Genomic DNA, 16,023 nt, shown 5'->3' with positions numbered 1-16,023 from the left:
CAGCCTATATCAGGTTGTCAAACCAAACAAATTATACTATTGAAAGCTCTTCTCTACAGTCAATTGCCCTACATATATATTTTAACTGGAATTGTAAGTCCTGCATGTTCTTGCTCCCTTCCTCTCCTCTAACCCTATTTCCTCCTTCTACCATCACTGGTGATTTTTTTCTAGTATAAATCTGTCAAAAAAAAAAAAAAAAAAAAGGCTACCAGAGTTGATTATGACTGTACTCTGGGTTTATGTCACTTCAACTTCATTGACTTCAATGGGGGCAATAGTTGACATATTCCAGAGCAATTTGAGAAAGAGTTGAGTCTGCTTGACTTGAATGATAAAAAAGGAGAGTGTTTATATAAATATAAAAAAGCAAAGGATGTTTATATTTATATTGATCTTTTCTATTTATGACTATATTTATGACCTTATATGTGCTCAGAAGATCCATAAAACAGTAAATGTTTATCTGTATTTATTCAATAACTTATCTACTGAATAAAATTAGTCTATTTTTTTTTTCTATTTAAAAGAATGTTGTTTTGTGGTAACTCAGAAAGAAAATGGAAGCATAAATCTAGTTGGTAACGCCTTAGCACTAGGAAGTTTCAGCTGAGATCAGGCTTCTTCTGGGTGCCGAGTAAGAGAGAGCATAAGAGATATTGCCATTTAGATAAAGGAAAAGATGCAAAAAGGGGCTGAAAACAGTGAAGTGGGGCTATACAGGCAGTGCTTACTTGCATCTACAGAACACGGTTAATAACAATGGACTGGCTGAAGGCGATGGGTCTGAGGCCCCTCTGCCCTGTCTTGTTCCACCCTGATTGAGTTTCTTGGATGATGTTGATACCAGTGGGCAGCTCAAGCTGTGAGCAGCCTGGCAGCCTGGTTCACTATCCCCCTCCTTTTCTTTTTTTTCCCCCTCTATCAGATTGCTGTAGAATTGCTGTTTTCAACATTATTCATCCAGGCTGGGACCCTTCCTCTGACTGGTTTCTGCCAGCAAAAACTTTGAATCTGCATTTTGTTGCCTGCTTTTATTTAAACCAAGGTAAACCTGTCCGTGAGCATCATCATATTTCAGTTTAGGATACATTTTGGTTGCCCTGAACTTGTCCCCAACTGCCTTAAATTGCCCATAGCTGATCTCCATCTAAGTATCTGCAGCCAGTTTAGTCACAGCAGCACGGAATGGTTGAGGTTGGAAGGGACCTCTGGAGATCATGTAGTCCAACCACCTGCTCCAGTGGAGTCTTCTAGAGCACTTTGCCCAGGATCAGTGGAGACACTTTGAATTAGATGTGCCTGGTGCAAGGATGCTCTTGGAGGCATCCTACTTCCCTCCCACAACTCCATGAAGATCATAGAGGTCAGTCCAAGTGTCCCTTGCTGCTGGACACAGACAACAGCTCTATTCCCTGTCCTGGAGGTCACTGAGTGTCTATGTACCCCAGGAAAACAAGCCAGGTGGAGAAACCCTCTCATTCAGTTACAAGCATCAGCACTCATCTGTGGCAGTGGCTGTTTCATTATGACCGCCGCGCTCTTCATGTGGTGGCGCGCAAACCAGTCAACGCGTTTTCTGCGCGCTCTTGCATAACACCAGTCCTCCGGTTACAGTAACCGCTGACGAGGAAGTCACACACTGCACACCCAAGTTGCTGCTTCTGACCTAAATTCTCTCCCTCTCAATAAAGGTAACGGGCGGTAGCGTCCTCACTGGTTTTGCTGGGAGAAAATTAAGCTTGAGGTTGTCTCCTCTAAATTGCTACCAGTGGTATGCCAGGTAAGATCCTGCACTCATGCAGGCAGCTTAGGTTAAGATTTATTCTAACTAGAGAATCATGATGTGGCTAACTAAGAAAATAATAATAATAAAATAGTTAATTAAGGAAGTCAAAACCCATGAATCACAAGGTTTCAGAGCGATATGCATCAGTTAAAAACCACATACCTCCCATTAAGATGTGCACCTGTGTGTAGGGGCGTTGTTTTATAATAACACCAGCAGTATGGATTATTTCCTCCTGATGACATTGTTCTTAGAGTGCAACTGGCTGTAAATAAGAGTCTGTTTTTTTTTTTTTTTTTTAATAGATGCACTTGCAATGAGCTCAATGCTCAGTCTTCATTCCCAGCAATCTAAGAACATGGCAAACAAGGTTATGCTTCCTGTAAACAGCACAGTCATATCATCACCAAGAGCCCACATCTTTCACAACTGAGCCCTTGCTTTGCCTGCTTGTGCTGCTCTTGGAGCAAAGCTGGCATTTAGTCCATGAACTCAGCCCAGCTCCCGGTTGTCCTAGGAGGAACTCATCTCCTGAACTGCTACTGTGTGGTTGGCTCCGAGGCTTCAAGGATTTGCCTGTTTCATACCTGGCACAAGGAGGAGATGCTGCAGCTGTAGGTACGGTAGCAGTCCCACAGTGAAAGAAGTCTTTCTTCTTTTCCATGTTTTCTTTCCCTCAATTTTTCAATCTGGGCTAAACTGTGCTCAAAGGTGGGCATCAGAGCCTCAAGGTCTTTTGTACTCCATTGCTCCTCTGCTTGCCTCTTTCTTACCTCCTCTCTCTGCCCCTTTGCTCAGTCCTTTTCCCCTTGGCTGAGTCTGTCTTGCAGGGATCTTCCCGTGCAGTAGCTCCCATAGGATTTGTCTACCCTGAAGAATGGAGCATGTTGCAGAGAGACCTGCATTAGCATCACAGCCATATCCTAGCTCCATGGTACTCAGGTGACCTGTGCATATATTGGCCTGCTGAAAGTCAGTCTTCTCCTAAACCCTTGGCAACAGATAGATATTCCTGGGGATAGTCAAAAGGATAACAGACAGTCAGCTTTTTCTGTAAGACTGCTGATATTATACTGCACAGAAATTTTATATATATATAAATAATATATATATAATAAATATAATAAAATATATATATATATAAATTGCAAAGTGTTGTAACCATGAGACAACTCAAGAGCTGTGTATCCTCTGTGTTTAGTGAGCTAGAGGAACAATAGTTTGAAAATCCACCAGCTGACATAGGTCAGAGGGAATAAGACCTAATAGACATCCTGAGAGGATGGCTGATTTGCTGGTTGATCTTTCTGGGACCAGGTGCTGAGAAGGCTATTTTTGCTAGTGTTTTCAGAAAAACTAGCTTTTTTATTTTATTTTATTTTTTTTTTCCTCCATCTTTTGTTCAGTTACTTCAAGAAGAGAATAAAAATGTTTGGTACTCCCTGAGGGTCAAGCTGTACTCAAAATGCTGTTTTCTAGACACAACTTGCTGTGAGTAAGTTGGTGAGTTCTGGTGGCTTTCTAAACCAGTGTAAAGCGTAGTATTTCTGGTTTATCTACATTCTTGCCAAGCACAATTTGTTTGTATCATGATCAAGGTTCCCTCTTCCAGTAAATGAGTAATGATGGTCTGTCTTCTTCCCAAACTGCCCCTGTAGTTTTGGGGCTTTGCTTTTTCTTTCAGCCTTCTGAAATCTGAACTGAGTTTACGTATCCTGTTCCTCCTCAGGAACTTGCAAAATAGTTTCAATCTTTTGCAAGCAGCTGACATCTGCCTTTCTTGCTTTGATAAGCGGCACCAATGAGAACATTTATCTGACCGTGTGCCACCCAAGTCCAGTCTCAAACTTCTCTTTCTGCTTGTTTTACTCCTCTGGCACTCTGTGAATGTGCAGCTACTGCTGTTGAGATTTTTCAAACTGAAATGAAACCGAGACCTGGAGCTCTTCAGGACTGGAAATCTCTTTCTGACAAAAATGTTTTGCACTCACTCCAGCTCATGGGTTTCATTGCAGGACATCAAATCAGGAGGAAGGTGCACTGAAATGTTCCCAGACAAGAAAGACAAAAAGTGTTAGTTGTTGAACCTTAAACCATTCAGGAGGTGTGCAAAGTTAAGAGGGGTCCTCCCAACCTCTCTCTCTTGTTGTGACTGGTATCACTGTAATCATGAATATTTGCTCAGAGAAACAGACACCGATTAGGTCACCTCATGGCAAGATGCAGTGATGTATATTTATTCTGTACATCACTTGGACGTAGAAGTGCAAGGAAGACCCAAGCAGCTTTCAGAGGCTGGCCTGAGGCTTGCACAAATGAAAACATTGGGACCTCAGGCACAGATTTCCTTGGGTTGGTAAATTATCCAAGGGACGTCTGGAAGAGTGTTGGAGTATTTTTGAAGCCTGTGAGTAGGAAGTGTTTCTTGGTGTTTTTTTATTATTATTTTTTTTTTTTGGAAGACTCTTCCTGTGCATAAGTGCACTTGATACCGCCAGCTGAGCTGAAGTTTAGATCTATAGGAGACCTTAGGGATGAATAGCTGGAGATGAGGTAGGATATAAGCTAAGTTCAGATCTTCTATATTACTAGACACTTACATGTTGTCAAAGTTATATCTACTCTCGTTGGGAGGTAGCTACAGCTGTGGAGCTCGCTGTTAAGGCTGCTGATACTGCCAAATATATCTGGTTAAAACTACCTTGACTCACTGAGGGGTGAAGGGATAGTATGAACACTCTAACTGTGCCACGAGCTTAAGTCATATTATCTGACCCTCCTGATTTTGCCTGGAGTAGATTAGAGAAAGTTCAGTCTCCTTGACACATCTGTGGACAGTTAGCCCCGGAAACAGAAGTTAAAGTGAAACTGTCTTCAGAGAGCACAGGTAGATCTAGAGGAGATGCTTTCCCTGAGATTTGATTTTCAGCTGGGCTTGGCATCCTTGAGGTCTGTATCTTTGGAGATTCACTATTTTCTATTGCATTTGCCGGTGACGTTTTGCGGATGACTAAGATGGGCACATGTCCCCGGAAGAGCGGCAAACAAAACATCGGTGTCTTCATGTGTTAGACAGTCATTTGAAACACGGAACATTTTTATGTGAACACTTTTAATCTAACTGCGTCTTAAATAAAAGCATATGCAGAACTAGGTTTTCCACTACGCACGTCCCATTGCAATCATGGCAAAAATGTTGCATCACTTTGCTCTGCATTTGAAAGGTCTCTAAAGCATTAACTGCTGGCAGCAAGTGTGAAGATTGTGAGCATGGAGAAGATTACAAGTGCATTTTCTCTGACCGACCATTAATTGCTTCAATTATCCATCCGATTCACTTGGACACTCTTCGTCTTGTGCTTAGGTAACGAGCCTGCACCACAGAAAAGGTGTTGAACGGGGTCATATTGAAATTTAGAGATAATGTCAGACCAAAGTTAAGCTTTAATATTGTAAACGGATTCTGCCTTTTGAAGGGGAGTGATGGGTGAATAAAGAGTTAATTATGACACTGCTGAATTGCACTCTGATGATGTGGCAAGGACCGGATGAAGGAAACAGCGGGCACTGTCCCAAGCAGGAAGATAGGGAAGTGGGAATTCCTGTGGAGATAGGGTGGTCTCACTTTGCTAAAAACTGTGACAACACCGAAGTGGGCAAGCTTGCTAATACTAATAAGGGACCAAGACATATTATGATGAATCGTGCCCGGTAATGGTGGATGATGTTATTGCAAATATCTTGTGCTGGTGAATAAAATCAGCTCACTAAAGCCCATTGATTGTGGGCTTATATATAATAAACTTACTTACAAAATAACCCAGATTGCCACTCTGGGTTATTTTACTGTCTCCTTCAACAACAGGTTAGACAAGGAAGGGAGGAAAAACGTTTCTTTTCCACCTAAAAATTCAAAATATTGTGTTGAAATTTTAATTAATTATTTATTACAAATTACATTTTAAATGGTTAATTATGTGGATAACTGGGTAATTACCAATTACTTTTTTGCTAGTCTGGTTTTGCTGTGAATCTATTGAGTGTTTTGATAAATCATATAGCTTCTGGAATGTTAATTTCTCTACCAGTAAAATGATTTTAATTTTACTTGCCCCAACTTGTCCTGTTGAGCTCTATCTCAACAGAGGCAGATACTATCAGGAGAATTTAAATTCTTTAATTCATCACGCAAGATCTCATATGGTAACAATTGCATTGAGGAATTGCTCTCCTTGCTTAAAAGGTTTCATTAGAAAGAAGAATACCGTAGATTTGTTTTGCTGGATTTTTAATTGCATGAAGATAAATAGACATACATATTACTAACTATTTATTGCTAAATATTGCTGCACATTGCTACATATTGCTAACAAGTATAAATAGAATTACATAAATAGATCTGTCAAAATATTACATAAAGAAATGCAAAGAGTTCCCATAATTTTTTTCAGTCAGGCATATTAAGGCATCAGGAACTGATTTTGTGGAGAAAAAGAACTTTTTTTTTATCTGACAATTTTCTTCTTTTTTGATTTCCCCTGATAGAAACTAGCTCATCTGATTTAGTTCTACTGTTTTGCAGAAACTGAATCAAGATCTTGTTTTTATCAAAGACGCATTCTGACTATTGGAGTAAGACATTCTGCAGCTCCCACCTCTTGTCTATCAGCTCTTTTTAAGCTTGGTGTTGGATGATGGGGTGGACACATGTGCAGCCCACAGTGATCATCTTCTTCTCGAGCCAGTATGAGTGGTGGCAGCCCCTCTGCTCCCGACGGAGAACGAGGATCTCCTGATAGATGGGGACAGAGCTGCCGCTGTAGTCAAGCTGCCCAGCCAGGTCCACGCAGCTGGTGTGGCGGCACTTGGCATCAGCAATCACCTGGGGGAAGCGGTTGGGGTCCTCGTTGATTCTGTAAGTTGAAATGGAAAGATAGGGAAGTATGTGAAATGGAAGTGCTGCTGCATCTTGGGAGCTGCAATGGTTGGGATTGCCATGGGCTCTTAGCATGAGGACCTGTAGTCCCTGGAGTAGATTGCCCAAGAAGAGGCAAACAGAGGCAAGACCCTCTGTTACTGCAGGTTTTAGCTTGGATAAACACGCAGGACTATCCAGCAGTCTTTGCAAAGAGCCTGCTTCAAATGACCACTGTCTTTTAAAGACCAATTACAAATGGTTTGAGCTTTGTCAGATGATTAAATATTCCCAAGACCTTCATCTCCCCGTCAAACGTGGGATACTCTTAGGACCCAATTCTTTTGTTGGGTGATTGGTCAAACCACCATTGACTTTACTGATTCAGTGCTGACCCTCTGAGGTTTTTCTGATGATCTATTAGATAACAAGAATAGAGATCATACCTGTAATCCCATGGAGCCAATGACCGGTTGCTAATATCAGCACTCGTTTTGGTGTTCTGGTTTGTACTGATGATGCTTATGTTGACTTTCACGGTTTGAGGGAGCTGGAAATCTTTTGTGGTCAGGCAACGAGGGTCTGCTTGCTTGAAGAGGCTCTCTGGCCTGAACCCAGGCCGTACTGCCTTCCCATGGGCAGTACTGGCTGCCAGCAGAACCAGCACTGTGAGGAACAGGGACCTGAGCTGAAGAGAATAGGCCCCTTTAGGACAAGGTGTTATAATGCATCATGCCTTACAGTTCTTTTGTCAGGCAGAGAAATTCATTCATCTTTGACTAGTTGGTAGTTAAGGGCATACACTGTACATTGGAATAGTCATAGAATAATACATTTCATATCTACACTTGCTTTGCATTAACTAATTCTCACTGTCCTCACACATATTTCAGGTTAGATATTAAAAAACATTTCTACATGCAAAGAGTAGTCAAGCATTGGAACAGGCTGCCCAGGGAAGTGGAGTCACCATCCCTGGCAATGTTCAAGAAATGTGTAGATGAGGCGTTTAGGAACATGGTTTAAGAGGTATAGTGTTAAGGATATTACGTTTGGACTCTATGATCTCAAAGGTCTTTTCCAAACATAATGATTCTGTGATTCTATATGCTATATGCTCAGTGAAATGTGATGATAAGAAGTATCAATTATATAAATAATCAAAGATATTAGACAGTACAAAGGCTACCGTAACAAAAATAAACTCTAAATCTCAATTTTTAATCTAATATTCTAGAATATATTAGTGTGTCACAATTCATTAATATAGCCATATAATCTCAACACTTCTCCGAGATGATGCCAGTCAGCAGTCTTATGTTTTAGTTATTTTCATTTATTAGTAGGCTAAACAAATGTTTTAAAGTTGGATGCAACTCCTCTAAGTTTCCTCTAAGTAAGTCATCTATTCTAATTTAAATATGTCTCTATCAAATTGGACAAAAAACAAAGCAAGTTCTTACCAGAGATGCACAGAAGGTCGGAGACATCCTACTTCTCTCTCTTGCTGCGGCTGATACTTGTGCTGGGCTCTGTCGACTGAAGGTATCTAGGCACATTTACTGATGGACTTTTTATAGGGGTTCCTGTGCTGTCCTAGTTAGTGTGGAGTAGGTGTTTTTTTTTTCCAACTGTGGTTTTTGACCCTAACATAAATGTAAAGGTCTATGTATATATATTCCATAACGCAGATAGGACAAAAGATATGGGCTCACCCCTTTTTAGATCTGTCATCACATTATGTCACTCAAGCAGTAGCAAAAAAAAAATCAATATTATTATTAGACAACCACTGTAAAATTGGTACATACACTGCAGCAAGGGTAGTGAGTAAAGGTGGCAGCAAAAGTCGTGAGCGAAGTAGTGAGCTTTTGAGTTGATGTACTTCATGGTCTCTCCTCGAGATGATGTATCTATCATAAACACTAATGTCATTGTCATTACCAGATTAAATCAGTTTGCTTCTCAGTCAGTCTGATGTCTTCTCATCTGGAATTGGGCAGATGCTGAACATCTGGTCCTGGTCTGATAGCTCTTCATGCTTAGCAAGTGTGGTCACTTAACCTGAGGTCCAAGCACCTAGATACTTGCCCAAACGTTTCTCAAATTTCTTAGTCTGGGTATCTTGGCTACAATATGCAAGTTTTTGAACTAAATGCATTGTCATAGTGAGTTCTCAGGTTCAGTCATTCTCCATCAGGAAGAGAAGAAATAAAACACACACAAAAAAAACAACTCCTCCTCACATTTATTTCAACTCTTTTTGAGTTTGCCAGCATTTTGGGTTCACTGTATGTTCTTGTGCTGTGACACAGGGCTAAGGTCCTAAGAAAAGAGATCTGTGACGTGTAGCCAATTCCCAAATTCCTAAGTTTGGAAGAGTAAAGAGGGATTCTGGACAAATGTGAAGAATGTAGGATGCAAAATAACTTTTGCCACCCTAGTATGTAAAAACGTAGTATTTCAATGTGCATGTTCAGGTGAAGGAATTACACATGTCATGGTGACCAACATGGTCTCCTCGAATTCGGATTGTGGTTTCTTAATTTTTCATTGGGATATAATGAGGGCTACACCCCAGAGAAGTTGAGTTGCTTCAAGGTTGTCCCTTCTTATGGTTCCCAGAGACTTATGGTCTCTGGGAAGTTCAGTGGGGGGAAACCCTGCTGCTCTGGTTCCAGCTTCAGAAATCGACCTCCTCACCCTCTACCATCCAAAGAGGAAGAAGGCAAACGAGGGTATAACTTAGTTTGCAGCTCCTGGGATTGCTCTGACCTATATGAGCTTGTTTTAAAAGATGCTGACGTTTCAAAAGCTAAACGTGTAACTCAGCTTCCCTCTCAGAGTAAGAGGCATACAGGTTAACGGAAATGGTTCCCTCAGAAGGGGTTTTCTCTAAAGCCACTTACTGAAATATCCACTCAAAGTGGGTCAGTTCAACTTCAAATTTTAAAAGAAGAGAGGTATTGAAAGCCCATGAGGCAGTGGAAGGTCAGGTTCAACCAGCCTGACCTTAAATCCATGCTCCTCTGCTCTAAGTGTGTCAGTGGTTTGGGTTACCTCTGTGTTTGAAAGGTGAACAGTTAAGCGTAAGAACTTGGTTAACACAGTGTAACATTGAAATGGCAAAAGAAAAAAAACCCTAACTCTTTCCATGGTTTATTTTGAACCATGAACGCATTTGTCCACAATTCTCAGAGGAAAGATGAAAGTACTCAGGGGAAAATGAGCCTCTTGAAATGCTTCTAGTGTGTTAAAATTATACAAATGGACATCTCACATTACTTATTCCAGGATTTTTCCTTGTTTTAAGCACTCATCTTCCAATTCTTCCTGGTTTGGAATGAAAACAAAAAATTGATTTTTTTTAAAATGAGTTTGGAATTGGGATTTCTTTTATCCTGACACTCTTTTATTTAGCAATTTCATTTCCTTATGCAAAAAGGGCTATGTCTTGTGCCTTTTCTATTTACATTTGTGAAGAGATAAAAAGTAACTGTTTTTATAATTTAAGTATGTGAGATGACATAGAAAAAAATGAGTTCAAAGTTCTATACGCTCTATCCTCCTATTAGAATCAATGTCAAATACGAAAGCAGCTAGTGCCACAATCAATGGAAATTGCAGCTATTCAGGCATCTGAAAACTGGGGTGCTAATAAAAGCTTACTGGAACAATAACCACAAAACAAATGTTGTAGAAATCTTTGAAACTGAAATGAAAAATTATTAATCTGCTGTAGACAGAGGTTCATCCTTCTCTGGAATCTGTAAGAGTTTTTCTGAGATTAAGTTTTTATTAATTACTCAGATGAGATCCTTTAGGCACCCAAGCCTGGATATATGGCCTTCATGACACTTTCTTCTCTCAGTTACCATCTGAGTCAGTGGCAGAGCAGACACCACTGTCCGAACTCACCTTGGTGCAAATTAAAAGAGAAATGGCAGTCCCCTAATATTTTGAGCTTTATTTCAGTCACTATTAATTCATAGGTACATATTGAAACCTGGGAATTTCATCTCCATATGAGGAAGAATTTTTTTACTGTGAGGGTGACAGAGCCCTGGAACAGGGTGCCCAGGGAAGTTGTGGAGTCTCCTTCTCTGGAGATCTTCAAAACCTGCTTGGATGCCACCCTGTGCTCTGAGTGGCCCTGCTTGAACAGGGGTTTAGACTAGACGATTTCTAGGAATCCCTTCCAACCTCAACCATTCTGTGATTCTGTGAAGTTATTTATGCTCCTTTAGAAATCTTTAGAAACATAAATAGCATTTATTAAGCATAGATAGCAATTATATACAATAAATTATAAAATTTATTTTTATTTATTATATATATTACAAAAATATCATAAATAGAGTTTATACTATAGAAGCATGATCTATAGAAGCATAAATGATTTCGAAGCATTCTTCTATTTCACATCGAAAGATATTTACTTAGCTCTTCCTGGAGAGTATTGCATTTTCCTGCATATTCTTACAAACACCTGTAAAATAATCCAAAGCTCATCCTATTGCACATAACCCTTGTGAGGCTCACTGAAAACCATGGAGGTAGTTCCTGGGAGAACAGTGACTGGCTAATCTAGATATCACAATATTCAGCAGATGGCTGGGTAAAACTCTAAGTGCTTTGATGTAAACCTGAAGCTTGCCCTGCTCTTCATGGATGGTGGAACCAGAGACATCCAGAGATCCCCTCCAGACTAAATTGGTTAAATTACTGCACCAATCTCCTTGATCTTCGTATACGAGACAAACCATAAGAGATAAAATACTTTTTTTTTTCCTTTTATCTAACTGCTATTTCTTACCTCCCCACAAATTGCAGCAGAAATCATCTCCTACCACATGCCTGATTTTTTTAAACGCAGATATATTGATATTGTCACCATTCATCAGCTGCGGTCACTGTCAGTGGTTGACACATCTGTTGTATGACTAATATCTAATAAATATTAGATTTTCAGGATGTTGACACAAAGGAAATAGACCTCTCTATTTTTTTAACGATTGCTGTAGAGGAAGATAGGGGAAAGACAGAGCTGCCTGGTAAGTGTTGGGTTTAATGAATTGTAGGATTTTAAGCTGACTCCAATATAATAAATAGAGGTTTAATAATTAATTGTAATACTTCAGGTGAGGGGGCTTTGTACTGTGATTTCTTGTCACTGGGATCACTAGTTTTCTGTTGACTGAAATGTTCTCGGACACTTCACAAGTCTGAAATGTAGACCTGTGCTGAGGCAAGACTGGAGTACTCTACTGCAAATAATGAAAAGTCTGGTCCTAAGTATAATGAGGCTTAGTTTTTTGGAGGTGCCGAGGAGTTTCGGGCAAGCTCAACATAAATGGGCACCTTACGCTGAAATCTCAGAGCAGACATCTCCCCAGATTTATGTGGGGGGGTTGAAGTGGATATGAGGTAAGGCAGCATGGCTAAATAAGAGTATTTTCATGATGTCATCTCAGGGCTGTGGCAGATATGCAGCATTAAAGCAAAGGGAATCACGCTGCTCACTCGGATGTCAGCGTTACGTGCTGAAATATCCACCCTTGCACGGCAGCTGCTTGGCCACAACTGTGTGTTCCACCACCCACTGCTTCACAGCAAACTAGGTCTTCACACAGAATTATTTTTATCACCAGGATGCTCATTGCACTCACAGCACCACTTCTTTGGGCTACCAGGTAGGTTTGGTAACATAAGCTGCAGTCTTATTGTCACTTGCGCGGTAGCCACTTATCTCTTTTCGAATAAATCCTGAAAAACTTAATCATCATCTCATATTTTTAGGACTCAAGTTCCATTTTTAAAAAATTTTTTTTCTTTTCTTTTTCTCTTCCTTCAGAAAAATGACTTTTGCCCATGACATTTTGTGGAAGAAAGTGTCATAATTCAAAAATACCAGATGAGTGACTCAGAGTGGTTTTGAGGCAAGTTAAAATACGTACTGGGTCTTCTGTTGTTCTGGCCCTTTCACTTAATCAACATTTGGGTTGACTCTTTTTTTTTTTCTTTTTTTTCCATAAGAAAAGGAAATTCATCATTTTTCCAAATGCGCAATTTCTGACCTCAGCGCGATGTGGCTGACAGGACTATCCCAGGCAGCAATTTCAGAGAACAACCCCTGGTAAAAATCCCTTCCTCAAAGACAAAAAGCTTCACCGCAGCAGAGTGAGGAATAGCACGCAACAGACACTCAACGTCCTGTTTCAACACAAATGATGCTCCTTAAGTTGACACAGTCCTATCTGGGCTCCATCCCAAGATAAGCCAAAGAGAAGAGGTGTGTTGCTTGCAGAGTCTAGTCCCTTGAAGGCAACCACACCTGACAGATTTCTGTTTCCATAGACAGCCCCAAATGTGCTGAGCAACTGTGCTTCGTGCTCCCATCCCCAGCAGGCTGTGAATGTTTCATAGGATCCCGTGGTGACAGTAATATACATCGAAAGACTCCATTTTTGATGCTTGCGATATTAGGTCAAAAACGCTATTTTTATGAGCATTGCCCATTGCAGAAGAGGACTGCAGAATAATTTTGCAGAATAGGTTGTGAGGTAATACAAACACAGGGGTCTTAGATGGACCAAGCAGAGATTATGAGAATGATAGGATGGTTTTTACTCTCCTGTCGCTCTTCTGGGGAAGGAAGAAGCTTCTGTTTTCTTTGCCATGGAAGCCTTGGAAAAAGTGATGGATCGTAAGCAATGGTGGAAATGTCATGGGCAGAATAGGGTGTGGATATGGGTCATGGGGTATCCAAATGTTTGGATTTTTGATTTTATGAAATATTTTTGCAATCATCAGAGTGAGAATTTTGGATTTAAACTCTGGAGAGAAATTAGGTATTAAGGACCACAAATGGAATTAAAGAAGCTGAAATATAAAGCATTTTGAATGGCTAAAACCAAACTAGGACCCTGAACATACATTTTAGTTTCAGTTTCATAAACATCAGAAGCTGAGTGTGTGTATTATTGTTATTTGTCATTTGAAAGTGATTATAACAGAACTGTTTCTGCATTGATTTGGCCACAGTACCTCAGCACAGAATTAAAATATCAATTTCAACCATCTGTTACTACAGGTAGTGAAAAAACAAATGTTACTACAACTAGCAAAAAAATCCCCCAAAAAGATCTGTGTGGACTAAGGAAGCTTTCTTACATAGTTAGAAACTACACCAGTAGCTGTGATAACAATCCAGAAATTATCAGTCTTGCATCCAACTTTCATATCAGAAGACCTGCACTCTTCTAAAAGTGCTGAGATTAAGTCTCTTTAGATAACCTAAATCTTGAAATGCACTCCAGGACAGTGAGGGTCATTGATTAAAACAAGACAAGTAGGGTGGGGACAACGACCTCTTGAAAGAGACAATTAAAATTTAGGAGTGATTAAAGGTGGATTTTCTAATTGCTCCTCCTATGTATAACCCATAATGTGCTGAGTTGTGGGAGTATTGTGTAACTGTATGGTAGTTGCGTACATGACTGTAAGAAAAGTCCAGTTTCCCTGAAATAGTCAGTTAAAGAGTTGCCAAAAACTTTTCCAAGATAGTAGCTGTTTTTACTATCAGTTTTTGTTTCTTCTATTGTTTTAATTAAATAAGCTGTACACATGGAACATTTAATTGAAGTCTGTCTACACTTCTAAGGAGAGAAATCCTCTTTCTGGATTAGCAAATCTGGAATAAAAATAAATATCTAGTCCCATCCCTACATCTTTTGCCTCTGCAGCCACTCACTGAATCCCCAAGCGCTCCTCTGGGCTTGCTCAGGAGATGGGATTTAGTTCTCAGAGCAGCAGCACAAAGCTGCCAGATATCACAGAGCATATGTGGTGCACAGAAGCTGATGACTGATAAGAGCCCTGTGCTAGAGAGACGGAAGGAGACTAGCAGGCAAAGTACTCAAATGTCTCATCATCCCAATGCAAAGTTTGTGTGAAAAAGGATTAAAGCGAGGCTTTACCATATAAAGTTGCATCAAGCAAAGTAGAATGTTTATCAGATATTGGAGTGACTGCTTGGTTTGCTTTCTGATTTTTTCTTTTTTGTGAAAAAGAGATTGGCAGAGGTTTTCTGCATGCATCCCTGTGACCTTCATTCCTTCAGGGGAGAAAACTGGATTAGGAGGAAATGTGCTAGATACTAAACCAAGTAATGGTATCATAGAATCCTTAAGGTGGGAAGGGGCCTCTAGAGGTCATCTAGTCCAACCCAGTCATGCCCAGGCAGATGGATGAGGGAAAATCACTGTCTTCTTGGTGATAGCTCCTCTTCTTTAATTCTTTTTTGGGGCTCCTTTCTCAACCTCTGTACCCTCTTTGCCATCACTGGTTCCTGTACCTTGATGGTCAATGGGGAGGGACAGCCACCACTGCAGAGCAAGTCAAGGCTTTCATGAGCCTTACTGCAGTGCTTGGGCGAATTGAAGTCAAGGCTAGGACAATATGGATGTTAAGTAGCTTGGATCTCCAAATGAGGGAGATACTGATGATCCATGGGATGGTGGCTGTGTACCAAAACTCCTGCTTTCGGAGAGAGCAATAGGCTCTTCACCCCTGAGTAGCAGCTTACTATGTCCTGTATGAGTAACTCATGCTGAGTACCAGAAAAATTCAGGACTAAAATGATGGATCCCCTTCAGAGGGGAAACAGAAAATCATGAGTAGGACTTGATGGAAAGCCCCATGAGAATTGAGGTTGCTTGAGGAATGGTGGTGCTGGAGGGGTGGGTATGCATCTGGAAGTGGGAATCCTGAAGATAAAGGCACCCATGGGGTGGTCTTCCTTTTAGAAGGAGAGCACTCACTGTGTCCCATCTCACGCAGCTACTTTGTCTTCAAAGCATTTGAGTGGCAAGTGACTGTTCTGAAAGACTGACATGATGTGGATAATCCCAGGTTCTCAAAAACCTTCTAATTTTTAATGTCAATATATACGCTTATATATTTCCTTTCAAAAAACAGCCTTCTGGGTTGAGTGTGACACATACTCAAAACTGAGAGTTTTGATTATTAGTGCCTATTAAAATGGTAATTTATTTTACATCCTTAAGTATCCAGTAGATCTTTTTAAGATTGATTTTTACCACGCTTTCATTTATTTTCAACAGGGAGCTTTCTTAATTCATAGTGGGTGAAGGTTCTTTCTAAAATGGTTTGAAATTTGAAATATCTGCAGTAAATAAAATGGGTCAGTTTTGTTCTTTCTGAAAAAAAAACCATCTCTGGAAATTTCTAAGAATTATTTTCCCTGAGTTTACTCATCATTCCTCTTAGTTATTTCAGAGTGGTTTTCTAATATAAT

The 16,023-nt window shown here is 40.2% G+C and overlaps 1 protein-coding gene across 1 annotated transcript; it reads right to left on the bottom strand.

Annotated features, from left to right (window-relative positions):
* Positions 1-6,464: 6,464 nt before the first annotated feature.
* Positions 6,465-8,194, bottom strand: LOC112948972 (interleukin-17A-like). Its single transcript, XM_026041342.1, has 3 exons — positions 8,168-8,194; positions 7,151-7,392; positions 6,465-6,702 (listed from the first exon to the last, which is right to left on the bottom strand). Exons 1-3 carry the CDS (start codon positions 8,192-8,194, stop codon positions 6,465-6,467), a joined length of 507 nt encoding a protein of 168 aa, XP_025897127.1.
* Positions 8,195-16,023: the final 7,829 nt, after the last annotated feature.

This window comes from Nothoprocta perdicaria, unplaced genomic scaffold (genome assembly GCF_003342845.1).
Source record: "Nothoprocta perdicaria isolate Ctin4 unplaced genomic scaffold, notPer1 scaffold_101, whole genome shotgun sequence".
NCBI lineage: Eukaryota > Metazoa > Chordata > Aves > Tinamiformes > Tinamidae > Nothoprocta > Nothoprocta perdicaria.
Note: the sequence above shows the minus strand (reverse complement) of the source record. Positions and strands in the feature narration are given on the sequence as shown.

Bases quoted from the DNA above. Each gene is read 5' to 3' on its own strand.
- LOC112948972 (XM_026041342.1), bottom strand. From the start codon at position 8,194: ATGTCTCCGACCTTCTGTGCATCTCTG. The intron at 7,393-8,167 runs GTAAGAACTTGC...TATTCTCTTCAG, and splicing joins CGACCTTCTGTGCATCTCTG to CTCAGGTCCCTGTTCCTCAC. The intron at 6,703-7,150 runs GTATGATCTCTA...TTCAACTTACAG, and splicing joins TTGGCTCCATGGGATTACAG to AATCAACGAGGACCCCAACC.